Here is a 25,500-nt window from a genome sequence, read left to right as displayed (position 1 = left end):
TTACCCAGGCCCAAAATGTTCCCCAATCCTTTGCTTGGCAATGGAGTCCCATCTGAGCTCCCACTAGTTTTAAGCCCCCAAGTCCCTCTTAATAACATGGAATAGATCCGGAGTTCAGGAAACCAGGGTCTTCCCCTAGGCCATAGAGAGAGAGCTTGTTGCTTCTGTCCCTGAGGAGAGCTGTTCCTAAGGAAAAGGCCAGGGAACAGACTGTGGTCATTTATATAATATTTGTATCTCATTTTCTATGCAAGTATAAATGCATAATATCCTCAGATTCTAGCAGCATTCCCCCCCGCCCCCAGCCTGGATTCCTATCCCAAAGCAGGTTAACCTGAAATTGCGGTAGGAACAGTGAAAAGGTAGGAATGACATGGTGGTGCATGGATGAGTTAACTTGTGTCTGTCTAGCTCAGGACCTAGCACAGTGTGGGGTGTGCTAGACATTTGGGATTTCCAACTCTACCCCTAACTGTGTGATTCTGGGGTGCTCACTCTTCCTTCTGAGCTTTAGTTTCCTAACCTATAAAATGAGGTTTTCCAGGTCTTGTCTGATTCCAAGCCTGGATCCAATAGCTCTGGCTCTACCTGGAAAAATGCCTGTGTGGCCTCTACTTCCAGGTGAGTCGGTCTCTTGACTGCCTCTTCAATCCTCTCCTGCCAGGTTCCCAGAGCGCCCTGCTGGATGGCACAGCTACCTTAATCCTGGCAAAGCGAGAAACCCCCCTGGATTGTGTTCTGTATCGATATGGCTCCTTTTCTCTCACCCTGGACATTGTCCGTGAGTCTTGAGTGCTTTGGGGGCTGGTGGAGGGAGGTGTGTGTCAGGTTGGCCAGTGAAAGCATACCTTGGCAAGAGTTACTCACCTGGACAAGAATGCCCAAATCCCAGGGTTTTTATTTTGACGGCAAGGATAGGATTGGGGAAGCAGCCTTACGGTTTTCCTGTGGACCTTTAGAGAGGCCTGGTAGAGGAATCCCAGACTTAAAATCTTGCAACTCTGCAGGGGGTATTGAGAATGCTGAGATCCTGCAGGCTGTGCCATCCAGTGAAGGGGATGCATTTGAGCTGACTGTGTCTTGCCAAGGCGGGTGAGTGTCCCATTGATTGTCCTGAGAACTCCGGGGTTGATTGTCGCACTGCTCTCTGGTGCCTGGTCTTCTTTCCCATTGCCCTGACCTAAGCTGACACCTCTTGCAGACTGCCCAAGGAAGCCTGCATGGACATCTCATCACCAGGGTGCCAGCCCCCTGCCCAGAGGCTATGTCAGCCTGTGCCGCCCAGCCCAGCCTGCCAGCTGGTTTTGCACCAAGTGCTGAAGGGTGGCTCAGGGACCTACTGCCTCAATGTGTCTTTGGCTGATGCTAACAGTCTGGCAATGGTCAGCACTCAGCTTGTAATGCCTGGTAGGTACTTGGACAAGAGCTGGGATGCAGAGGGGCAACAGGAGGAGGCTATCTGGCGGGGAGCAGACACTGACTGAAGATTCTGCTCACAGGTCAAGAAGCAGGCGTTGGACAGGCTCCCCTGTTCATGGGCATCTTGCTGGTGTTGCTGGCTATGGTGCTGGTATCTCTGATATATAGGTGAGGGTGCCACCATCTGGCTTGCACCTCCTTATCCCTCTTGCCACTGCTCATTCTTCCTTACGAGGAGAAGGAACCGCCACTTCTTTTGAAGAAGCACAGTGTCCAGGAAAGATCTCAGACTTAGAAGTTAAACAGACCCGGGCTGCAGTCTTGCTGGGGGGACCTTGGGAAAGTAGCTTAACATCTCTAAGCCTCTGCTAAGTAGGAAAACGATTATCTGCTCTATGGGGCTATTTGTCAGGATTAGAGATAATGTGGGTAAAGCATCCAGTTGTGAAGCAAGAGTGCAATAAATGATGATACCAAAGACTGTTGTTATGAATAATATCAAGAGCGGAAGAAACTGGGGGTGAACTGAGTCCTCTACCTGTGAGAAGGTCAGATCCTCAGGCCTGGGGTGCCAAGGTCCTCAAAGCAGGGACGCTTGTAGGGTAAGAGGGGCAGGGACGCTTGTAGGGTGAGAGGGGAATAGACAGAGATTACCATAAAAATAAGATAAGATGAACCTTGTTGGTGAAGAGGGGAGGGAGCTAGAATCAAGGTCATGTAAACCCAGGCCCTCCTTTTTGGAGAACCATAGATAGGCTTTCCTTGTCCATTGCTAATCAGTTTCTCCTTTATTCTCCCAATGTTAGGCGAAGACTTCTGAAGCAGGGCTCAGCTCTCCCCCTTCCCCAGCTACCACGTGGTAGCACCCACTGGCTACGCCTGCCCCAGGTCTTCCGCTCTTGCCCCATTGGTGAGAACAGACCCCTCCTCAATGGGCAGCAGCAGGTCTGAGGACTCTCATGTGATGCTGTGATTTGCCGAGGGTGGACAGCAATGCCTATCTTTTCTCCAGACTTCCCTTGGAGACTACCATTACCTGAAATAAATACTCAGAACCTGGTGCTTCTTTGTTTTTTCTTGCTCCTGGGAGAATCTATGTCATTTAAGGAAGTGTACATTTACTTAACAGATACCCCAGTGAGGGGAAAAAGTTATTTTATTCAGATGAGGCACTTTCAATGTATGTGTTAGTGGCATGTGGGTGTGTGTGCGCACGTGCACGCGTGCACACACATGTGCATGGAGAATAGTGGAGGTGGTACAGGATAATAAATACTGTGAGGGTGAAGGAACACTCCCCTGAGCTGGCAGGAGGTGTGGCAGCAATGTACAGAGCCTAGGAGGAGAGTCCAGGGATGATGAGGTGGGTTCAAGGCTGGCTTGGAGGCTGAAGTGTCCCCCTCAGCATAAGAAGCCAAAGAAATTGGAGGAGCGAGGGGGTGGGCCCACAAGCATGGGCATCTGGTTCTTGTGGGTGATCTTGATCTGGAAGGGAAGGGGGCATGTTCAGAGGCAGGACCTGGACCCTTGAGGCTGGAGCAATAGAGATTTGGGGAAAAATCTGTGGCGTTAGGGTGAGTTGCCAGGGTCCTAGAGAGGCCATGTCAGGAAGGCCAGGGGCTAAGAAATCATGATTTGGGAGGAATGGTGCACAGGGGAATTTTAGACATTGAGATGAAGTAAAGTAGCTGTGGAGTGGAGGCTTAGGATCCATGAAGCCTGAGGGTTCAGTTTTGGGCAGGCACAGGCGATACTCACTGTACAGGGCGACTGCATCCAGGGTTCTCCATCAATTTGCATGGGGAGGGTTTTTGTGGTGCTGTGGGAGGCCAGAGCAGATTGGTGGAGATTTCTTTACCAACTGAATACCAAAACTCTGTTTCTTAGCTTGGTTTTGAGAGCCTTTGTTACTGAGGAAGATCTCCTAGTAAAGCTCCTCCCTACCATCCCCATGACCCTTCTGCTCTCCTGGTCCTACTCCTTTTCTCAGAGCCCCTGGCCAGAGTTTTCCTTACTGGAAGGTGATTTCAGAGCACTTGGCCAGCCGACGTCCAGCATTCTTGAGCTTGGTATATATCTGGCCCATCTCAATTGCACCCTCCAGCCCAACTACTTCCAGCCGTTTGTCAGTCAGGTCTGGGGGTGGGAAATAAGATATGTTTTGCAGGAGCAGGGTGCCTCCAAAGGGAGCCACACCTTCCCCTCATCCTGCCCACTCAGCTCCCAAGGCCACTCACCTGGTACACAGGTTTTCAGGATGTCTGGGTCAGTGATGACTTTAGCTGCAGGGCCTAAGGCCTGGTTGATCCCATGGATATCTCCATGAGGTTTCTTGGTATCACCCCAGAGGTTGGAACCACCATGCATGCTAGGGATGTTCAGCACCGCAATGCCTTCTAGGGACAGGTTGCTCAGATCCAGTGGTTTCCCACAGATCTGAGAAGAGGAGAGCACAAATCCTCACCTACTGGCATAATTGTGGATGCAACCCCTCCATCCAGCAGATGATGCCCTCTAGGGACAGGTTGCTCAGATCCAGTGGTTTCCCACAGATCTGAGAAGAGGAGAGCACAAATCCTCACCTACTGGCATAATTGTGGATGCAACCCCTGCATCCAGCAGATGATGCCTTCTAGGGACAGGTTGCTCAGATCCAGTGGTTTCCCACAGATCTGAGAAGAGGAGAGCACAAATCCTCACCTACTGGCATAATTGTGGATGCAACCCCTGCATCCAGCAGATGACAGACTGGGAAGGCCAGGAGTTGGGGATTTGCAAAGGATGAAGGGAAATAGGGACCAGTGTATTGAGAACTCGGGAAATTGGAATTGGAGAGGTGGGAGGTCAAAGTATAGGTTCAAGAATAGGGGACGTTCCTGAGGGCACCTGTGGAGGAAGAAACTAAGGTATAAGAAACTAAAAAGCATGTACGGTTGGGTCTCATCACACCCACCTCAACTGTCAAAGACTCCTCCAGTTTTTTGCATGTTGAGAAGATAGATTCAGAAGTGGCGAATTCGAAGTACCAGAGCTTGTTCTTCATTCTGTGTAAGCCCCATGTAAGACCCAAAGAGACAGGGGACAAGTTATACAGTGCTGGCAGAGAAGAACTAAGTGACAGGGAAGGACATTGGCCTCCTACTCAAGTCCTTTAAGGAAGAGGATGGCTTTGGTTGAGGGAGGGGCTTCTTAGAGGTGCCACAGCCTAAGTGCTCTGAGTCAAACTTGGCCACAATCTGGTCCCTGCCACTGAGTGTGTCCACACCCACCCCCCTTTACCTCACCTGCTGTTGAACTTCTCAGGATATTTCTCTCGCATGATATGGAATCGGTGAGCAATAGAGGCATCCTGGGGAATTCAGGGCACTAAGATCAGAGGACTGCCTCCTTCTCAGCGTGGAATACTCTTTAACTCCCCCATTTGGCAACAATGTGTCCCATGTTCTTTTCTTGAAACTCACTCCACTGTATCCCACTCCCCATTTCTCTGTGTCACAGCTCCTTTAATCTCTCTCTTTTCTTCCTAACCAGCTCTAGCTTCTCCCTGGTTGACCCGTACTTCCTCCCTAGCCCTCACACACCCACTTCACTGACCACACCGATGGAAAAGTAGTTATTGATGATTTGAAAGGGGACTGGGTCACTCTTTTCTTCAGTTTGTTGAGGTATCACCTCCACGGACCATCGATCCATATGTACCACCTTACTCATCTCTAAATCCTTGAGGATCTTCCCCAAATTCTGTCCCTCATATCCTAAGGATGGGGAAGAAGACAGGTTAGAACTAAGCCATGGATCTCAAAGGGCCCTCTTCTCCTGGCCCCACAAATTTCCAGAGATCCTCTGCCCTGCTTCTGAAGACCTTTCTAGCCCTAGCCGGTGAAAGGGCAGGGTGCTTGGTCATAGCTCCCATGGACCAATCTCTCTCTCTTTTTTTATTGTTATTTATTTTTAAAGATTTATTTATTTATTCATTCATTCATTCATTCATGGAAGACACAGAGAGAGACACACAGAGACACAGGCAGAGGGAGAAGTAGGCTCCCCACAGGGACTCAATCCCAGGACCTCGGGATCATGACCTGAACCAAAGGCAGATGCTCAACCACTGAGCGACCCAGGCTTCCTCTCTCTTTCTTTAAATGTAAGCTCTACGCCCACTGTGGGGCTCAAACTCAGGATCCTGAGACCAAGAGTGGCAGGCTCTACTGATTGAGTCAGCCAGGTGCCCTCCTATGGACCAATCTTAAGGTCAGTCCCTGCTGACCCTTTTCTCCACACTGTCTTAGCGAAAGTTTCCAATGTGTGTAGACATCTAACAATAACACCAAAGTCCATCTGAAAGATTAGAGGAAACAGCCAGGAAAATGCAAAGTGCTGAAAAAGATGAGTGAGGACTAAGGATTCCCTCTCTCCCACACACTTCCTTTCCCTATTCTACTAGAGAGAACACAGTATGAAGCAGTGGTGTCAAAACTGTGATACTGGCACAGTGAATAGAATAAAAAGTTCAGTAGTAAAGAATAGAGTGCCCACAAATAGCCTCAAGTATTTTTGGGAATTTAGTATATGATGGCATTTCAAAGACATGGGAAAAAGACAGATTACTCAATAAAGGGTGCTTTATGTAGAAGTCATTCCTTATACCAAAATAAATTCAAGATGGGTCGCAGAATTTAAATGTAAGAAAGTGCAATAGAATTTGTACTAGCAGAAAACATGAGTGAGTACACGTTTTTTTAAATCTTTGTGTGGAAAAGGCCTTTCTAGAGCATAATACAAAACTGGGAGCCAAAAAAGGAGAAGACTGATAAATACAATTGTATTAAAAATTAAAACTTCCTGGGGCACCTGGGTGCCTCAGTCAGTTGAGTGTCCAACACTTGGTTTTGTTTGTTTGTTTTTTAAAAAACTTTATTTGATAGAGAGCACAAGCAGGGGGAGTGGAAGAGGAAGAAGCAGGCTCCTCGCTGAGCAGGGAGTCCAATGTGGGGCTGGATTTCAGGACACTGGGATCATGACCTGAGCCCAAAGGCAGACACTTAGCCAACTGAGCCACCCAGGAGCCCCATGATGCTTGGTTTTGGCTAGGGTCATGATCTCAGGGTTGTAAAGTCGAGCCCCACATCAGGCTCCATGCTCAGTGGGGAGTCTGCTTGGGATTCTCTCTCTCTCTTTCTCTCCTGTTGCCCATCCCCTTGCTCTTTCTCTCTCAAATAAATAAATCAATCTTTAAAATTTAAAACTTCTGTATGGTTAAATAAATAAACATACACCTTAAAAAATACAAACTAGGAAAAAATATCTGCAGCACATATAACAGACTAACTTCCTCAACATTTAAAAAATGCTTATAAATTACTAAATCTAAAAAAATCAATAAAAAATGGGTAAATAACACAAATAAGCCGATCATAGAAGAAGAAATGCAAATGACCAATATGCAGATAAAGATGCTCAGTACTGGAACGCCTGGGTTGCTCTGTAGGTTAAGCATCTGCCTTAGGCTCAGGTCATGATCCCAGGTCCGGGATGGAGCACCTCACTGGCGGGCTCCCTGCTCAGTGGGGAGTCTGCTTCTCCCTCTCCCTCTGGCCCTCCCCCTGCTTGTGCTCTCTCTCTCTCAAATAAATAAAATCTTTAAAAAAGAAAAAGATGAGGATCCCTGGGTGGCTCAGCGGTTTGGCGCCTGCCTTCAGCCCAGGGCGTGAGCCTGGAGTCCTGGGATCCAGTCCCACATCAGGCTCCCTGCATGGAGCTTGCTTCTCCCTCTGCCTATGTCTCTGCCTCTCTCTGTCTCTCTGTCTCTCATGAATAAATAAATAAAAATATTTAAAAAAGAAAAAGATGCTTAGTATTACTAACAATTAAAAGAATTGTAAATTAAAACAATTAGTTACCTTTTTGTTGCCTATTATATTGACAAAGTATAGAGTGATTGAGAAAACCAAGTGTTGATGAGATTATGAATAAACCAGCACTTTCATGTACTGTTAGTTGGAGCATAATTTGGTATTTCACTTTTGGAAGACAATTTGGCAATTTTTATCACAATATTATCAAATTTTATCAAAACAAATATTTTGATACAGCAATTCCACTTTAAGGAATTTCTCTTATAGACACAGACACACATGTGAACAGAGATGTGTGTACAAGGATGTTTGCTGAGGTACACTCTAAAACAACAAAAAACTGGAAACAATCTAAATGCCTGTCAACAGGGAAAGTGTTATATAAATTATGACAAATCTATGCCAAGAAATTATATATAGCTATTGCATACAGAATGTAATCTCTATGTACTAACATGGAGAGATCTCCAAGACATATTATTCAATGAAAAAAGACGTCCTAGAACAATTTTTGTAGTATGTTCCTATTTACGTTTGTTAAAAGTTATGTGTGTGTGTGTGTATAAAAACAGGAAAATGAATGCAAATAAGACACAGTGGTTATCTCTGGGGAGGGGTGTGGAATGCGGTGGGGCATAGGAGGAGACCTATATGTGAACACTTACACGTTTTACTTTGTAAAGTTTTTTACAGTGAACAGGTACTGATACATTATTCGTGTAACTTTTATTTATTTTTTATTTGTGTAACTTTTAAAAAGGAAATAACTAGTTAAATAGAAAATATTCATACTCTTTGAACCAGCAATTCTATAAATATCTCCTAGAGAAATTCTCACATCTGTGTGAGTGCGGAAATAAACGTGCAAGGTGTTTCACTGCAACACAGTTTGTAATAAAAAACTGACCACTACCCAAATGTCTACCAATAGGGCACTAGTTAAGTAAATTATGGCATATTCACACAATGGAATGCTACTAAGTAATAAACAAAAAGAGTGAGGTAAATCTGACTACATCAAAAAATAATGATAACCAAAATGAACTGTTTAGTTAACATAAAGAAAAGCATCAATAGTGATCTCATTGTTTAGGAACATATTAGTATGTGCCTAGAAAGAAAATATGGAGGAATAGATTCCAAAACTTTTTGGAATAGATTACAGGGAAACTTTTTGGCATGTATATTTGAAATGTTTGAATATTTTTTACCACAAGCATGTTTTATTTTTGTAATCAGGAAAAAAAATGATTAAAAAAAGAAGTCTCCACTTCCTCACATTCCACTAATGGTTCAACCCACTGTAATTTGCCTTTCACCATGCCACCCTGCTGAAACTCTTCTGGCAAAGATGGCCAATAATTCCTGCCAAAACCAACAGTATATCTTTAGTCTCATTTTAACTCATGAAACTCCTCATTTGGCCTCTAAAATACTATTCTCTAAGATACAGAGAACCCTCTCTGACTGTTCCTTCTTGGTGTCTGTGGGAGGCAAATTATTGCCCTTCAAAGATGTCTGCAGTCCTTTTTTTCCCCCTTAGGATTTATTTATTTGAGAGAGACAGCACTTGAGCATGAGTGGGGCAGGGGAGGGGCGGAGGGAGAGGGAAAACAGACTCCCTGCTGAGCTGGAAGCTGGACCTGAGATCTTCCCATCTAGAGATCATGACCTGAGCCAAAAACTTGAGTTGGACGCTCAACCAACTGAGCCACCCATCTTTTTTTCTTAAGATTTTATTCTTAAGAAATTGTTACATTTGACGTGGGGCTAAAAACTACAACCTCAATATCCAGAGTTGTATGCTCTACGGACTGAGCCAGCCAGGCGCCCCAAAGATGTCCACATTCTTATCTCCAGAGTCTGTGAATATGTTGCCTTATATGGCAAAGGGACTTTGCTAATGTGATTAAATTAAGGATTCTTCTTTTTTTTTTTAAAGTAAGCTCTACACCCAACATGGGGCTTGAACTCATGACTTGGAGATCAAGAGTCACGTTCTCTACTGACTGAGCCAACCAGCTGCCCCTAAATTAAGGATTTTTTAAATGAGGAGATTATCCTGGATTATCTGGGCAGGCCCAGTATAATCACAGGAATCCTTATAAGTGAAAGAGAAAGGCAAGAAATAAGTCATGGAAGGCGATGTGACAGTGGTTGGAGTGGTAACCAGCAATGGCTGGTTGGAAGTGGAACCATGAGACCAGGAATGCAGGCAGCTTCTAGAAACTGGAAAAGGCAAAGCAAAGAATTCTCTCCTAGAGCCTCTAGAAAAAGGCTGCTAACACCTTGATTCTAGTGCAGTGAGACCTATTTTGGACTTCTGACCTCCAGAACTGTAAGATGATAAATTTGTGTTGTTTTGGGCAACCCAGGTGGCTCAGCAGTTTAGCGCCGCCTTCAGCCCAGGGTGTGGTTCTGGAGACCGGGGATCCAGTCCCGCATCAGGCTTACATGGAATGGAGCCTGCTTCTCCCTCTCCCTTTGCCTGTGTCTGTGCCTCTCTCTCTCTGCGTCTCTCATGAATAAATAAATAAAATCTTTTAAAAAAATTGTGTTGTTTTAAGCCACTATTTATGGTGATTCGTTATAGTAACAGTAGTACGTGAACAAAGACTTTTTTATTTATTACTTTTAAAAAGATTTTATTTATTTATTTGACAGAGAGAGAGCACAAGGAGGGGAAGCAGCAGGCAGAGGGAGAGGGAGAAGGCTCCGCTAAGCAAGGAGCCTGACTCAAGGCTCAATCCCAGGACCCCAGGATCATGACCCGAGCTGAAGGCAGACGCTTAACCAACTCAACCACCCAGGCACCCCCAAGACTTCTTTAATAATGGATTTTCCTCTGCTCAACTGTTAAATAGGGTGTTTTACTAGGATGTTGCATCCTTTCCCTGGGTAAGCATCTACTCTCAGGATGTCAATTACTTCCTAGGAGCAGATGACTCTCAAACATGTATCTTTCTTTTATTTTTTTATTTTTTTAAAAGATTTTATTTATTTATTCATGAGAGACACAGAGAGAGAGAAAGAGGCAGAGACACAGGCAGAGGGAGAAGCAGTCTCCATGCAGGGAACCCGACCCGACATGGGACTTGATCCCGGGTGTCCAGGATCACACCCTAGGCTGCAGGCGGCGCTAAACCGCTGCGCCACCAGGGCTGCCCAACATGTATCTTTCTAATACCTATTTGTCACTATTCAGTACACATTTCCATCTGGGTGCTCCACTGACACCTCAACTTAGTATGTCCAAAATGGAATTCATCTTCCTTAAACTGGTCCTCGTCCTATATTCTCTATCTTTTTTTCTTAAAGATTTATTTATTTATTTATTTATTTATTTATTTATTTATTTATTTATGATAGGCACAGAGAGAGAGAGAGAGAGAGAGAGGCAGAGACACAGGCAGAGAGAGAAGCAGGCTCCACGCCAGAAGCCCAACACGGAACTCGATCCCGGGACTCCAGGATCACGCTCTGGGCCAAAGGCAGGCACTAAACCGCTGAGCCACCCAGGAATCCCCCTATATTCTCTATCTTAAATGGCATCCCAAATGCTCACCCCACAAAATAGAAAATGTCCCACACTTGTCTTTACCTCCTCCTCCACAACTCGTTAGTTACCAAGTATTGTGGTTTCTACCTCATAAACTGCACTGCTGTTGCCTTTGTGTTTGTGTTCAGCATGTTTTGACCAGACTATTCCAATACAGGTAGTTTCTTATCCTGTCTCCTTCCTCCAATCCATCCTACACAGAGCTCCCACTGTGGTACTCCTTTCATCTCTTCTTCAAATCTTATGATTTTTTTTCCAATATCAACACAAATTTTCATTAGTGTTGTATTTATATCATTATTTTGTGATTTATGTTGAATTGGCAGAAACTGCTATGAGAATATCATTTGCAGAACATGCAGTGAACACCCAAAATACATGATTTCAAAGTGTCTAATATTTGAAGTAAACACAAAGTTAGATGTTGAAGATTTAAAAACTGACCGGGGGCACCTGGGTGACTCAGTCAGTTAAGCGTCCAACTCTTGATTTTGGCTTAGGCCATAATCTCAAGGTCTTGTACCCACAAAGGGCTCTGTGCTCATCAGGGAGCCTGCTTCTCTCCCTCTCTCTCTTCCTCTCCCTCTGTCCCTCCCCCTGCTCACATATGCCCACTCACACACTTTCTCTCAAATAAAGAAATCTAAAAACAAAAACAAACAAACAAACAAACAAAAAAAAACTAGCAAAAAAAATTGGTCAGATATGTATATATGTAATATTTAGATTAAAATATGCAGATATGTTTATATCCAAGAATAATATCTTATACAACAATTTGTATTATATATAGAGAATATAACTTATATATACATCTCCCTATTTTTCTCATTGAGTTACATTTTTCATGAGTTCAAGAGTTCCCTATGCTTCCAGATTTGCACATTCAAATGCCTCGGTGGCTGGAAAGGTGAAGTGAATGAGTGAATAGCAGGGAGCTGAGAAGATAGTGGTAAACTGAAGAATATATGACCCACTTCTTAGAAATAAGCAAGGTTTAAAAAACTTTAAACACTGCAAGGCAAACAATGCAAAACAATACAAATAATTTCTGTGGGCTGTCCGCTTTCAATCTCTGGCAGGATAAAGTCAAAAAGTCCTCAGCACGGCATTCACGATCTGGCCCTGGTATGACTCAGTCCTTCCTCTCCCCCTTCCCCACCTTGCACTGCATGTGCCAGTCATAATGAAGGACACACACTTTCCCTCATGCATGTACTACTAGGCTTTTGGTGGCTCCTCTGGCCTCACACAACTTCTTCTACCTAGAATGCCTGTCACTCTCCTAGCAGACCTGTATTCCATAACTTCTGCAAGATCTCAGGGCTGGACTCTGAGTCCAACAGCCTCAAATGAAGACACCTCAAACTCAACCTGTCCCACCCTGACCTCTTTATTTACCAATACCAACCCCTGAACTCTTTCTGTTTGAAGGGAGACTAGAAAGTCTAGAAATCAGAGTTTATTTAAGAGACTGTTGCAATTGACTTGGGAAGAAATGATTATGAATGAAATGGTGACCCCTGATTGATTGGCTGAGTGATTGAATGAATCATGGCCAAGCTCCCTGCCAGCTGTATCACTTAACATCTGGCTTAGTTCTTGTACAACCTTTCTTATTCCCACACTGTCCTCCATATTCCTTGATTCTCTGAGCTCTCTGCATTGGTTGGGGAGAAATAGAAGGATGTTTTTAGGTATATGGGGAAGAGGACTGTCACCTTTGACCCTTCTAGGTTCAGACTGTGGTCCTTGATTCTTTCAAAGCTTTCTTCCTTGGGGACAATCCACTTTGGTAATCACCCATCTGTGCCTCCCTTCTTCCCCAATCCTCTTTCCATAACAATGCCTTTCTATGTGCCTTTCCCTTTCTACCCAACTCCCCCTATCTCCCAGAAAAATAATTTCTAACCACTTACCTCCTCCCCATCTCAGGCAACGAGCCAGATCATTTCCAGTGCCCAGGGGCAACACAGCAACGGGAGGCACAACAGGCAAGTTGGCTTTGTCTAAGGAGGCAGGTCAGGAGATGGATGGAGGGAGTCAGCTCTAGAAGGCCAATCCCCCAGTGCCCTTCCTAGAGCCTCTCCCCGTACTGACCTATGGTCTCTAGAATCCAGCCTACTGTGCCATCTCCACCACACACCAAAATCCGGCAACCAGGAACATCCCTAAAGAATCTGAGCCTGAGAGAAAAGGAGAGAGAGAAGATGAGGAAGGACTATAGGATTGAGTCTACCAACTCTGGGACAGGCACATGACTTCTTATCTCTCATTCCTTATGACCCCCTATCCCTCTGTCAAAAGACTTGTTTCTGTTCAGATCAGAGAAAAAAAAATACAATGGGGAAAGTTATAGCCACTCCTGAGTAGTTAGGGAGAAACTGGTATCCTCATGTTTTGAGATCAGAACAAAGATGAACCAGAAGACTCAGGGGTAGGGGCTACCCAGTGACACTCTCGTAAAAGCAGCATTCTGAATTCTGCTTTCCTGGGGTCCCCTAGCCCTGCCCTCCCAACAGGTACTCTTCTCTGCCCTCCCCTAACATACACAGGCAGACTCATACAGATACAGCCCCTAACCTATACTCACCCTGGCTCAGGACCATCCTTTAGGAGGTTGAATACCTGTCGAGGATTTAGTAGATACTGGAATTTCCAAAGCACCCTGTATGAGGGAAAGAGGAAAGTTTATGGTAGGGGATGGAGAGTCTGTATTCCACCCTCTTGATGTCCTCCTCAAGGTATGTCCCCTCCATACACACAGATTCCCAACCTCTATTATTCCTTTTTCTCCATCTTAGAAGACCCAGTGTATCTCTTCTCACCTCTCCCCCTGCTTCCCGCCACTCTTAGGGTTGACGAAGACCAGAAGTGGGTGGGTATTAGGTACAGGATCAATCTGCATTTGGGAAAAAACAAGGGTAAGCAAAACAGGATTTTGTCAGAGTTGAGATGGGCCTTGGAGACAGTGGCAGAAGGCTGGCCTTCCCTCAAGATGCCTTCCCCCTCCCTACCACAGTGGGGCTTTCAGAGAACAAGCGCCATTCCCCATGTTTCCCACTTCATCCCCACCTATGAGGGCTCCAACCAAGAAAAACCCACCCCCTACATGTACCCGCAGAGCCTCAAAGGTGCTCAAATTTAAGTCATCCAAGGTCTTCTGGCTTGTTTTGCTAATTTTACGCTCCTGTCCAGAGGCCTAGAAAGGGAGGAAGGCAAAGGCAAGGAAAACTGGATTATATATGAATCCCTGAACAGATGAGCGTCTGACTTGAATCCTAAAAGTATAGGCTCTCTGCTATAAATGGCATGGGGTGTGTGTGTGTGCACGCGCGCGCGCGTGTGTGTGCATGTTTCAATCAGGCACTCCTCCTGTCCCCTCCTAGCCACTGCCCAAGGGTCTCACCAGGACACTGGGATAAATGGAAGATGGAGGCAGGATGTGATCCCGGAGCAGCCCACAGTCACACTCATGACCCATGGCTTGCAGGCAGTCATCATGAATCTGAAAGACAAGATGGGCACGCAGACATCATGGAGGGAACCCCATCACCTCTCGAGTTGAGGGTCTACTACTGGAAAGAGAGCCCTTGGGAGCAAGGGCAACTGTGGCTCTGAGGGAGATGCAGTCAGGGAGAGCAGGGCAGAGAGCAGTTTAAGGGAGGGGCCCCACCGCGGCTGGAGGAGAGCTCCCAACTGACCTCTAGGTGGCACCACACACAATGCAGTCCAACTAGACTGTGGTAAATGCGGATCTTCTTCTGACACCGGTCACAACGGCCAGACACACAGCCTCCTCTCACCCACACATGTGACTGGATCTTGGGGAGAAAGGCAGCCAATGTCTGAGAGGGTCTGGGCAGGGACTAGGGGAATGCTGAGGACAGCAACAGGCCAAGGGCTAGGGCCAGGTTGCGGGTGGTATTGGGGTGGGCATGGGATCACTCACACCAATGTCCTTCCGAGACTTGGCATAGGTGCTGACTTCACAAGGCAAAGCCTTCATGGCACACTGGTCATGAACGACGTACTTACAGACTGTGCGAGAAGGAAGAGGATCAGAGCCTTAGTTGCAGCCCTTCCCTCTATTTCCTTCTCACCTGAGTAGAAGATGGGATCATTCACTGAAACAAGACCTCCAAGCCCTTGCTGCGAGAGTGTGGTAGAAAATTAAATTTTGAGGTGGGGGCTCACTTCTAAGACCTGTGCCCTTTGGGGATCCCTGGGTGGTGCAGCGGTTTGGCGCCTGCCTTTGGCCCAGGGCGCGATCCTGGAGACCCGGGATCGAATCCCACATCAGGCTCCGGGTGCATGGAGCCTGCTTCTCCCTCTGCCTGTGTCTCTGCCTCTCTCTCTCTCTCTCTCTCTCTCTCTGCGACTATCATAAATAAATAAAAATTAAAAAAAAAAAAAAGACCTGTGCCCTTTGGTCACTCTTCCCCATAAAAGAGCAATTGCTACCACATGCCGACGCCCACTCCTGCTATATGCCAGGAGCTCAGTTGGTAGATGTAAAGGAGGCCTAATAATTTTAAAAATTATTATTTACTTTTAAAATTATTTAAAATCAGCAGCTAATTTTTATTGCAGACTTAATAGCAGGTACATGCACCATGTGAAGTACTCGTCTCACATCCTATTTAATGCTCACAATGACCTCATTTTTAGTTGAGAAAACCTCATTTTAAATTGAGGCTTAGGGGGCAGCTCCGGTGGTGCAGCAGTTTAGTGCCGCCTGCAGCCCAGGACGTGATCCTGGAGACCTGGGATCAAGTCCCATGTCGGGCTCCCTGCGTGGGGCCTGCTTCTCCCTCTGCCTGTGTCTCTGCCTCTCTGTGTCTTTCATGAATAAATAAAATCCTTAAAAAAATAATAAATTGAGGCTTAAAGACGTTACGTGGCTATGTTGTACACCTGAAACTCATGTAACATCATGTGTCAACTATACTTCAAGAACTAAAGAAAGTAAAAAAAAAAAAAAAAAAAAAAAAGAACTAAAGAAAGTGAGGGTGCCTGGCTGGCTGGCTCAGTCGGTTGAGCACCTGCCTTCAGTTCAGGTCATGATCCCAGATCCTGGAATCGAGTCCCACATCAGGCTTCACACTCATTGGGGAGTGGGGAGTCCGCTTCTCCCTCTTTCCCCGCTCATTGCCATTCTCTCTCTCAAATAAATAAATACAAATCTTTGGGGGAAAAAAAGGAAGAGAAAGTTGCATGGCTCTCCCACGTAACTAGTCAATGCAGAGCCCAGGGTTCAAACCCAGATCTCTCTTAAGGTCAGAGCACCACCCCTGCAGATAGCTGGCCTGCCCCTCTGCCCCCAACTCTGGGGCCCCCTCACTCACGGTTGCAGCTCAGCCCCTGTTTGCCAAGCCCAATGCTCGACTCGCACAGGTTGCAGTAGACCGGTCGGGGGAACCTCTTGGGTCTCCACATGTGCTGCCCATTGTCCTTCAGAGTCTGGGAGGACACAGCAGATGCTAGGGAGGGTCAAGCCCTTAGAGTGCCCGCCTCTGGCCGACACAACCCAAGGCAGCTCTTACTGATCTTCACAAGCCTCTCCTACTTACCATCTCCAGACCCAGCAGCACTAGCAGTGGCACGGTGGTGGCCCCAGCCCGGAGCCACTCAGCGAGGGAGACAGAGCCGCTGCCGTCATAGTCAATTTCTTTCATCATCTCCTGAAGAATCTGAGCAGGGAATGAATGGACGGGACTTTTAGTATGAGTGGCCCCTCAGATCTGACACCTCTGCCCCCTAGCGACTTCCAGCCCAGGCCAAGGAAACCAGGCTGCCTGTCAGAGGTGGGGCTGGGTAGATTCAGGACTCACCCCGAGAGGGCACAGGGAGGGGCAGGAGGGAAAAACTGCCTTACCGGCCTCAGTTCAGACACATCCCAATCCAGGTACTCAGCCACTCGCATCATCTGTATGATAATTCTGTCCACTTCCTGGGGGCCAAGAGGTAAGAGCCACAGCCACATCCCACCTCACTACCACCATACAAACTCTTCTCTAGAAATCAGGGTTCCTGGGGTCCACCCCAAGAGCCACCTCTCATTCTCAGGTGTTTCTGCCAAGTAAATGAGTGTCTCTGTGCGTTGGTATGTTTGCAAGGCAGCCTCCGATTCATGTCTCTAGCCTCCTCCTTTAGGAGGCAAGAGCTGGGGACCCACTCCCAAATGTAGTCCTGGAGGACTTGACTTTTCCCTCTAGCTTCCTCTGTTTCTTAAAATCCTGGAAGAGTTGGGACAGGGGGGCACAGACAAATGGACACATACTCCCTTGGCCGGCATACAGGTCCCCCAACTCACTGAGCTGTCCAGGATCCCATTTCTGTCCGTGTCGTACAGCTTGAAGGTGACTGTGGGGTGTTTTAGGGGGGCCAGGGTCAGTTTGTGAGGGATACCCCAAAATTTCATAACAGAATACAGAGGGAAAAAAAGGATGGAAGAGATCTTTTAGATGAAGAGTCCAGAGCCTGATGCTGGGACTGAGAAGGGAGACAAAAGGGGCAGTGAAACAGGCCTGGATTACACCCTTGGTGAATATAATAGGGGAGACAACCCCACAACCTCAGAAGAACCCAGGCCACCCACATGAAAATGTACAGGATGTGGGACCTGGGGTGACCAAGGTGAATGGCATTAGGCATAAAGAGTCTAGGGGAACGGAGGAAATGGGCCCATTCTCTGGCCCCACCTTTGTCTGGCCCTGTCAGCCTTTAGGAAGCCTGAAAAAAGGAGGGAAGGAAGGCTGGGAGATACCCCTCTCCCATCTCCTTTCTTCCCCTCTCCCAGTCCAGGATGGCCACTCACATTCTAACTTGTCTTCTGGGCGGCCACCCTCCAAAAGGGAAAAGTAGCAGGAGACGTCACTGAGACACACCACATCTGCTTACAGAAAGGACAGCAGATCTGAGGTTGGGGCTCTCTCCATCCTGCCTGGCTCCTCTCTTTTTCTCAGTCCCAACTCTTTCCTTTAACTGTCTTCCCTCCAGCTCCAAGACCAGCATTGCCATCCTCCATCTCTCTTCCTCAGCTCTGTCCCCAACCCGTGACTCAACTCAACTCTCACCCCCAAAACCCATACTACTTTGACTTTTCTTCCGGAAGTCCAGCCAGTCCCACCTACTTGACCGTACCACGTATCACAGTGTCTTCTAAGCAGTGACCCGTCTTGAAGGATTGAAACAATGCCAGGCTTAGGTGATTGGGGATGTTATCTGCTTCCAGGTAGATTTTCAAAAATTGCTGGAATCCCTCGTACCCAATGGCCTATGATGAGAGCAAGCATTACCCTAGGGAGTAGGCAGGACGGGAGCGGGGACTGAGGAACTAGAAGTAGGACTGAGACAGTGAGTGCAGAGCGAAGAAGCACCCAAGGCGGACCCAAGAAACTGTGGTTTCTTCTTAAGGCTGAGTCTTCACTTATAATCTCTTGCTTTGTTCTATAGCAACAGCTGTGGTAACAATGGACGCTGGGGTATCCAGAGGGAGGACAGAAAAGGGGGGCCCAGAATCATCCCTGGGAGTTGGGAATCCCAGTGGAGCAGCGAACAAAGATGAGAGGAGTTGGTCAGGGAGAGGTTGCCCAGAGACCACTCACATCTCCTTGGAGATATTCTGACATTTCGCCCTCCTCGAAGAGCTTCAGGACATCGCTGACCTTTCTGGTGGAGTCTAGGGTGTGAAGAGGGCGCAAGAGCGTTAGTCTGGTTTGGCTCTCCCTGCCCTCCGCCAGAGTCGGCTCAGACACCCGACAGGAAGGCAGATTGGAGTGAGCCGAGGAAAGAAATTCCAAGAAGAAACCCAGAAATGCAAAGAGAAACCCCCGAGAACGACGCTTCAGATGCTGCAGAGTGGTGCCTCTGCTTAAGTGTCGTGTCTGAGACCTGGGGCAGGCAGTGGAGGTTCCGAGAAGGTGGGCGGCAGCTGCCACTGCGCCCAGGCCCCATGTCCCTCTGGCCTCTTCCCCAGCGCGGCCTCCCTCAGGAGCGGACTGGCTGAAGGCCACGGGGAAGTCAGGGGAGGGCGTGAGGAGCAGGGGGCTGTGCGCTGGTTTCTGCAGAACTTCAGGACGAGAGGAAGACTCACATTCCATGTACTTCTGCAGCTGGGCGAAATCACTGGGGCTTATCAGGCCCCTGTCGTTGGCCATCTTTCTCCCTTTCCTCAGGAGGACCACAAAGGCAGCTCGGCAGTACTTGTCGCGCCTGCGCTTAGGCTTCCAAGGGGCGCCCTGGGAGGAGATGAGAAGGGTGTGTGGTGCAGGGGCCGCTGGCGGCGCTTTCCTTCCGTCTCCTCCGTCGAGCCTCCACTCCTGCTCCCTTCTTCCCTCCTCTGAGTCCCTCCCAGGTCTCTTCCTTTCCCCCTGCACCCCTTCCCTAGGTCTGTCCCTCCCTAACCCAGTCTGTCCTCTGTCTCTGCTTCTCTGAGAAGCAGATAACGTCCCCTTCTCTGACAGATGTGTGGCTCTGTCCCCTCCATTTCTGGATCCTTCTCCAGCCCCCTGGTTTCTCCCCCAGCCTGTCTTGATTCATCCCCGGCCCCCCGCGGTCCACCGGTCTCTTCGTGTCTCTGTGGGGGTGTCCCTGGCCCGCTCCCGCTCTGCTCCGCAGTCGGGGCCTCCCGAGAGCTCTCTCCCATCCCGGATCCCACGGCCCGGGCCTGCGGGCGGTTCGCACGGTGTCGCCGGCGCGCCTCCCCGGCCACGATCCCATCCTGCGTGGCCCTGGCCCGGCCCCCGCCGCGCCCCGCCGCCGCCACCCGAGCCCCCCACGGCCCTCAACGACCCCAGGCGCCTCCGGCCCCGCCCGCCCGCGCCCCTCCGAGCTCCAGGCGCGCGACCCCGGAGGCCGCGGTGGGGGGGCGAGCGAGCTGCGGGGAGCTGCCCGGGGTCCGGGGGCGGGGGGCAGCACCGGGGGCGGGGGCGGGGGGCAGCACCAGGTCCGGGGGCGGGGGGCAGCACGGGGGGCGGGGGCGGGGGCAGCACCGGGTCCGGGGGCGGGGGCAACACCGGATCCGGGGGCGGGGGGCAGCACGGGGGGCGGGGGCCAGCACGGGGCCCGGGGGCCGGGGCCAGCACCGGGGGCGGGGGCGGGGGGCAGCACTGGGTCCGGGGGCGGGGGGCAGCACGGGGGGCGGGGGCCAGCACCGGGTCCGGGGGCGGGGGCAGCACGGGGCCCGGGGGCGGGGGGCAGCGCCGGGGGCGGGGGGCAGCCCAGGACCCCGCGGCAGCGGCGGCAGCGCGGCGAGTCTCGCTTAGCAGACCGCGCAGCAGCGCTAGGAGCCCGCAAAACCACAGCTGCTCACATCTGGCTCGCTTGCTCAGCTCTGATACCGCTGGGGGACCGGGCACATCTGTAAAATGGGAGGAATGATGCCCAAGTGCCACAGCTGTGAGGGCTGAGTCCAATAACGTATGCCAAGTGCCCGCGCCCACGGGCGACTGGCAGGTGCTGTACTGAAGCAGAACCACCGATCTTACGAGGTAAGGAATTCCTGGCAGAGCCGTTCTTCTCATGAGGACACGGGAGTTCTCAGAGGGTGGGACCTCCCGAGGCAGGTGCTAAGTGGAGGAGTCAAAGCTGTACCCCAAGAACCTTGGGACGGGCCCTGCCGGTCTCGTCGCCCCCCCGTTCCACTCCCCCCCGCCCCGCCTTCTCGTCCCGCTGCCCTCCTTGCCGCCCCCCAGGCCGAGCTCTTCCCCGCTCAGGGCCCAGACACCCGCTATTCTCTCCGCCTGGAACGCTCCTGCCCGCTCTCGGCGGAGCTGACCACTTGCTCAGCTGAAACGTCAGCTCCCTCAGGACACCTTCCCTGGGGTGCCCGAGGGGCTCCGTTGGTTATAGGCATCTGCCTTTCTTTTTTCTCTCTCTCTTTCCTTCTTTTCCCCTTCATTTTAAAGATTTTATTTATTCATGAGAGAGAGGCAGAGGGAGAAGCAGGCTCCCCGCGGGGATCCCAGGACCTCGGGATCACGCCCTGAGCCGCAAGCAGATGCTCCACAGCTGAGCCCCGGCGGTCCGGACACCTGTCTTTGGCTCAGGTCGTGATCCCCGGGCCTAGGGACTGAGCCCTGTCCCGCGTGGTGCTCCCTACGCAGGGGGAACCTGCTTTTCCCCCTCCCTCTGCCCACCACTCTGCCTTCTTGTGCTCTTTCTCTCTCTCTCTGTCAAGTAAATAAAAATAAGATCTTTTTTTTTTTTTAAAAAAAGGGACCTTCCCTGACCTTTCCCTCCTAAAGTAATCCCTGTCTCTTGCGTAGCACCTTCCTTCATTTCCTTCACAGAACTTATCAGGAGTGGAAATCACCTTGTTAATTTATTTGCTTTGTTTACTGTTTGTCTTCTCCCACCAAAATGTAAGTTCCACAAGGGCAGGCACTTCTCAGTATTGGTCACCACCATATCCCCACGACCTAGAACAGTGCTCAGCATGTTGTGGGCACTCCGTATTGCTTGTACAAATCCTTGTGCAAAGTTAGGGAGCCATATGTTGGAAAATATTAGTCCAAATACGGTTAAATGGGATGCTGGAGTAGCCATCCTGACAGGGAAATATGAAATAATTTGGAACACATAGAGGAGGTGCTAAGTAGATTTTTGTTAAAAGAATGAATTTTGCAAAAAGCACTTATTGTGGCACTCCATCTGGGGCTTCTGCTGCCCCTTTCCCACTCACTTAGCATTTTTTTGGGTAAGGCTCAAGGAGGCAGTTAGGGCCTACAGGAATTTCCTTTCTGATGGTGCAAGAATCATCTTTGCACCAAGGGGACCTTGGGACATCTCTGCTGTCCACGTCTGTGTAGTATACCATTCCTGCTCTGGGGGCTCTCTGGGAACACTAAGAGGGGGATCCTGAGACACCGATTATTCTGGAGAAAGGACTCCACCTCTCTGGCTCTTTTCAATGATTATAATCCAACTTCTACTGATCTAATGAATACATAATAGTCTTAGGGCTAATTGGGCCCGTATGGCTTAATTAGCCTCTGATTACCCCTGGGGATTCTTAGCTGGCTCCAAGTTTCTAGGAAATGAAATCTGAGAGAGAAAGTGACAAAGAGAGAGCAAAGGAAGGATAATGAACATGAGAGAGGACGCACCTCTCTTTTCATAATGACCCTTCCGGGGATCCCTGGGTGGCTCAGCGGTTTGGCACCTGCCTTAGGCCCAGGGCGTGATCCTGGAGTCCCGGGATGGAATCCCACATCGGGCTCCCTGCATGGAGCCTGCTTCTCCCTCTGCCTATGTCTCTCCCTCTCTCTCTCTGTCTCTCATGAATAAATAAATAAAATATTAAAAAAAAATAATGACCCTTCCTAGTCCCCCAGATCTTACGTGTGATTTATAGTAGAGGTTAAGAGAATGGACTTTTGAATGAGACAGGCATGGATTAGGCTCTTGGGTGGGTTATTTCATCTTCCTGAACCTGTTTCCTCATCGGTAAAATGGGTTCTTAGAGAAATCAGTCACACCATGGAGATTACGTAAGGTAACATGTGCGGTATACTTAGCAAAAGGTATGACACAGAGGAAGAACTCATAAATGTTAGCTGTTATTATCATTGTTGTCAGACAAAGATGGTACATAGAGAAACACATCTGGAGATTAGGAAAAATGATGTCTTTGACCCAGGAAGGCATCAATTCTAGGGACTCCCAGCATCAGTGAAGTCCAGTTGTACACTTCCCCCCTGTGTGTCATCTCAGGCGCAGACATGTAGTATCAGGATATTGCACTTTGCCTTCGGAAGGGTGAGGAGGTGGCTAGATACTAGACTGCTAGGGTCCAAGGACACCTCTGGGCTGGAACCTGGATATAAAGGCTCCTGGTATCTTTTCAGTTGTCCTCTCGACTTCTTTCACGCACTGAAAGTTTCTCACCTTTCACCCTGTTGCTGAAAGGCAATAAACTATAGGATCCTGCACTCTAACGAACTGGAACAAGCCCAATTTTGTCCTCCCTCCATCCCAGCCCTGAGGCTATAACCTGGGCTAGTCCAGGCGAATTCCAGGGTTGGGAGGGTGGGGTCTGCTGCCTGCCAGCAATGTGTGACTCACACTTCTTTTCCCTCCCCTGGCTTCCCTGTCCGCCCCTACCAATTTGAGGTGAGAAAGTAAGAAGTTGAGTTCGAGGCAGAGAATCCTAGAACATCCTCAGAGCTGGGAAGTACCGACTCTCACACTGTACAGAGGAGGAAACTGAGGCCCAGAGAGCCACAATCTCAGGGTCACATCCTGACTCTAGACATCCTGTCCTTAGTCTATCCCATTAAATCGTAGTGCCTCTGTTTTCTAGATCTGACTTTAAACAGTAAATACTAAAATTGCTGGTCACCGAGAGATAAATACGATTTCCAAGGCCAGTGCAAACATTTAAAGTTTCCTTTTTCACTTCAACATCCATCAGTCCCATTTCAAGTCTTATAAATTCACCATTATTCAAGAATCAGCTATGCCCCCAGAACATTCAGGCTGACCCCGCAAGAAACCCAAGAGGCCAGCCCATGCTGGATTACCTGGACTGCTGAATCCCTTGGCCACACCAGGGCCTGCGTCCTGCTTCTCTTGCCCAGGACTGAGGGAGGATCTATTCCTTCTTGCTCATCCCTGCTACTAGGCAGGGCCCCCGGAGAGGGAATCATTTTCCTTGAAATCTCAAAATTCGCTAAGCCTCCACAAACACTGCAGGTGGTTCGTGTTGCCCGGCTCCGGGGTGGCGTGTGTGTCGGTGTGTGTAGCACAGGGGGAAGTTACGGGGTTGGCAGGGTTGGGGATGTGGGTTCTTACGTTCTGAGGCCGGGGAGATGCCCAGTAAAATGCACGTTTCATCCGCAGGAGAGCCCATTTCCTCCATTTAAAGGTGAAAAGTGGGGTTCAGCCCCAGGTAGTTTCAGAAACTTCCCGGTGACAGGTGTGGGAAGGATGGGGAGGGGGCAGTTGGGGGCCAGGAGGCCAAGCGAGAGCCCTTCTGCCCCCGAGCGGCGCTGTGGAGGCTCCAGCACCGACTTCGCTTCGACTCGGGTCGCGAGGAGCCCGGGCTCCCCCTCCCTCCGCGCGGGCGGGCCGCCCCCCCCCCCCGGCCCCTGCCCCCCCTCCCCCGCGCCCGCGGGGTCTCTACCTTGCTGCGGAGGGCGCGGCGGGAGCCGGGGCGCGGCGCTGGAGCCCAGGCCCGGCCGGGCAGGCGCGGTCGCCGCGAGGCCGCCCGGAGCCTGACGACACAGCTGCCCGCCCCCGGCCCGCCCGCCCGCCCGCCGCGCCCCAGCCCGCCCCAGCCCGCCCCAGCCCGCGCCCCAGCCCCCGCCGCCCGCCGCCCGCCGCGCCCCAGCCCGCCCCAGCCCGCCCCAGCCCGCGCCCCAGCCCCCGCCGCCCGCCGCCCGCCGCCCGCCCGGGCCCCCCAGACCCCCGGGCTCCCGTCTGCGCTTCCCATCTTCCGCGGGGACAGCCCGCCGCCCCCGGCCTCGCCCCTCGCCCCTCGCCCGGCTCCCGGGGGCGCAGACGGCGGGGTCCGGCCCTCTGCTAACGGCTGCCGCCGCCGACTTCCCCTCCCGACCCCTTACCGTGCACCATCGACCGAATTCGTCCTCCGAACATCGCACAGCAAAGCCTAGGGTCCCAGAGTCCACACCCTGGGATACGAAGGCCCCCCTCCTCCCGCGGGCTCCGCACTGCTTCGCACCATTTGAGACCCCCTTTGCCTTTAGCTTTCTCACCTCCCTAAAACCCAAACCCCAGACTCTCAGGCTTGTTTTGCCCAATGTAAGTTTACCTCCTTCTCTCAAGACTCAGGGCCTTCCCTTAATTCTGGGTTTGGTGGTTCAGGTGCAGAGAGCACTGGGTCTGTGTCCACTCTTTCTCCATGCCCTGACACCCCCCCCCCCCACTTTACCTGCTGGCCTTCGGAGGTCCTTGGCCAAAAGTAGGGGTGAAAGAAGATCTTTTCAGTTCCTCCTGTCTGGAATCTGTTCAGAAGTTAAGGCTCTTGGGGCGGCATGGATGATGGTGAGGCTGGTAGTGAGTGCAAGGGAGATAGAGGCCTAGGACTTACTGGTAGGAACTGGGGACCCAGGCATCCTGCTCCCTGGCCCCGCCCCAACCCAGGCTAACCCCCTCCTACCCCTCATTGAAGTAGGGTACAGTAACAAGGGCTTGAGTTCCTGGAATCTTCCCTCTTACACCTGGTGATTGAAGAGAGGGGGTTGGGGGAGCTCTGACTGGAAGGGTATACAGTGTGGCGTGTGTCTGTTGTGTATATACATACACACACACATAATATATACATACTTTTGGTGGGGGTTGGAGAGAAGGAATGAATACATGAGGCCCTCTAGTGGAAACGGAGGGATCTAAGCAGTTCTTGATTGTTTCCATATAGGCTTGTTGGAAAAACTCCTCCATTTTTTTTATTTTTTTATTTTTTTTAATGATAGTCACAGAGAGAGAGAGAGAGGCAGAGACACAGGCAGAGGGAGAAGCAGGCTCCATGCACCGGGAGCCCGATGTGGGACTCGATCCCGGGTCTCCAGGATCGCGCCCCGGGCCAAAGGCAGGCGCCAAACCGCTGCGCCACCCAGGGATCCCAAAACTCCTCCATTTTTATGGGAAATGTAGCTGCTGAGTAATAGGGTTTGGGAGTACTGTTGCACCTGAGCTGGAGAT

The 25,500-nt window shown here is 50.0% G+C and overlaps 2 protein-coding genes across 22 annotated transcripts in view; one reads left to right on the top strand and one right to left on the bottom strand.

Moving 5' to 3' along the window:
• PMEL (premelanosome protein) overlaps positions 1 to 2,479 on the top strand; it is a 34,837-nt gene extending 32,358 nt beyond the window's left edge. For all 11 annotated transcript variants that reach the window (XM_072842764.1, XM_072842760.1, XM_072842757.1 and 8 more), the window contains 5 exons: positions 665 to 781; positions 1,008 to 1,092; positions 1,202 to 1,407; positions 1,500 to 1,587; positions 2,226 to 2,479. In XM_072842764.1, the coding sequence (XP_072698865.1) occupies positions 665 to 781; positions 1,008 to 1,092; positions 1,202 to 1,407; positions 1,500 to 1,587; positions 2,226 to 2,370 (641 nt within the window). In that variant the 3' untranslated portion in view covers positions 2,371 to 2,479. The remainder of the gene's footprint in view (positions 1 to 664; positions 782 to 1,007; positions 1,093 to 1,201; positions 1,408 to 1,499; positions 1,588 to 2,225) is intronic.
• Positions 2,480 to 2,557: 78 nt separating this feature from the next.
• On the bottom strand, positions 2,558 to 25,062 carry DGKA (diacylglycerol kinase alpha). Of its 11 annotated transcripts, none has more exons than XM_072842773.1 (25): positions 24,959 to 25,062; positions 24,731 to 24,849; positions 18,932 to 19,076; positions 18,444 to 18,517; positions 17,980 to 18,112; positions 17,654 to 17,728; positions 17,150 to 17,199; positions 16,712 to 16,786; positions 16,407 to 16,526; positions 16,182 to 16,296; positions 14,786 to 14,874; positions 14,538 to 14,657; positions 14,243 to 14,341; positions 13,952 to 14,035; positions 13,662 to 13,735; positions 13,427 to 13,501; positions 12,934 to 13,019; positions 12,753 to 12,842; positions 5,014 to 5,174; positions 4,704 to 4,768; positions 4,373 to 4,463; positions 3,657 to 3,855; positions 3,435 to 3,555; positions 3,178 to 3,238; positions 2,558 to 2,904 (listed from the first exon to the last, which is right to left on the bottom strand). In XM_072842773.1, the coding sequence occupies exons 3-25, from the start codon at positions 18,993 to 18,995 to the stop codon at positions 2,821 to 2,823; spliced, it is 2,205 nt and encodes a 734-aa protein (XP_072698874.1). In that variant the 5' UTR covers positions 18,996 to 19,076; positions 24,731 to 24,849; positions 24,959 to 25,062; the 3' UTR covers positions 2,558 to 2,820. The 11 variants fall into 11 exon arrangements, with proteins under 11 accessions (XP_072698874.1, XP_072698871.1, XP_072698873.1 ...); XM_072842770.1 differs by having other exon boundaries at positions 24,731 to 24,878; positions 24,959 to 24,973; XM_072842772.1 differs by lacking the exons at positions 24,731 to 24,849; positions 24,959 to 25,062 and adding exons at positions 20,150 to 20,197; positions 23,963 to 24,064.
• Between the last annotated feature and the right edge of the window lie 438 nt (positions 25,063 to 25,500).

This window comes from Canis lupus, chromosome 11 (genome assembly GCF_048164855.1).
Source record: "Canis lupus baileyi chromosome 11, mCanLup2.hap1, whole genome shotgun sequence".
Taxonomy (NCBI): Eukaryota; Metazoa; Chordata; class Mammalia; order Carnivora; family Canidae; genus Canis; species Canis lupus.
Note: the sequence above shows the minus strand (reverse complement) of the source record. Positions and strands in the feature narration are given on the sequence as shown.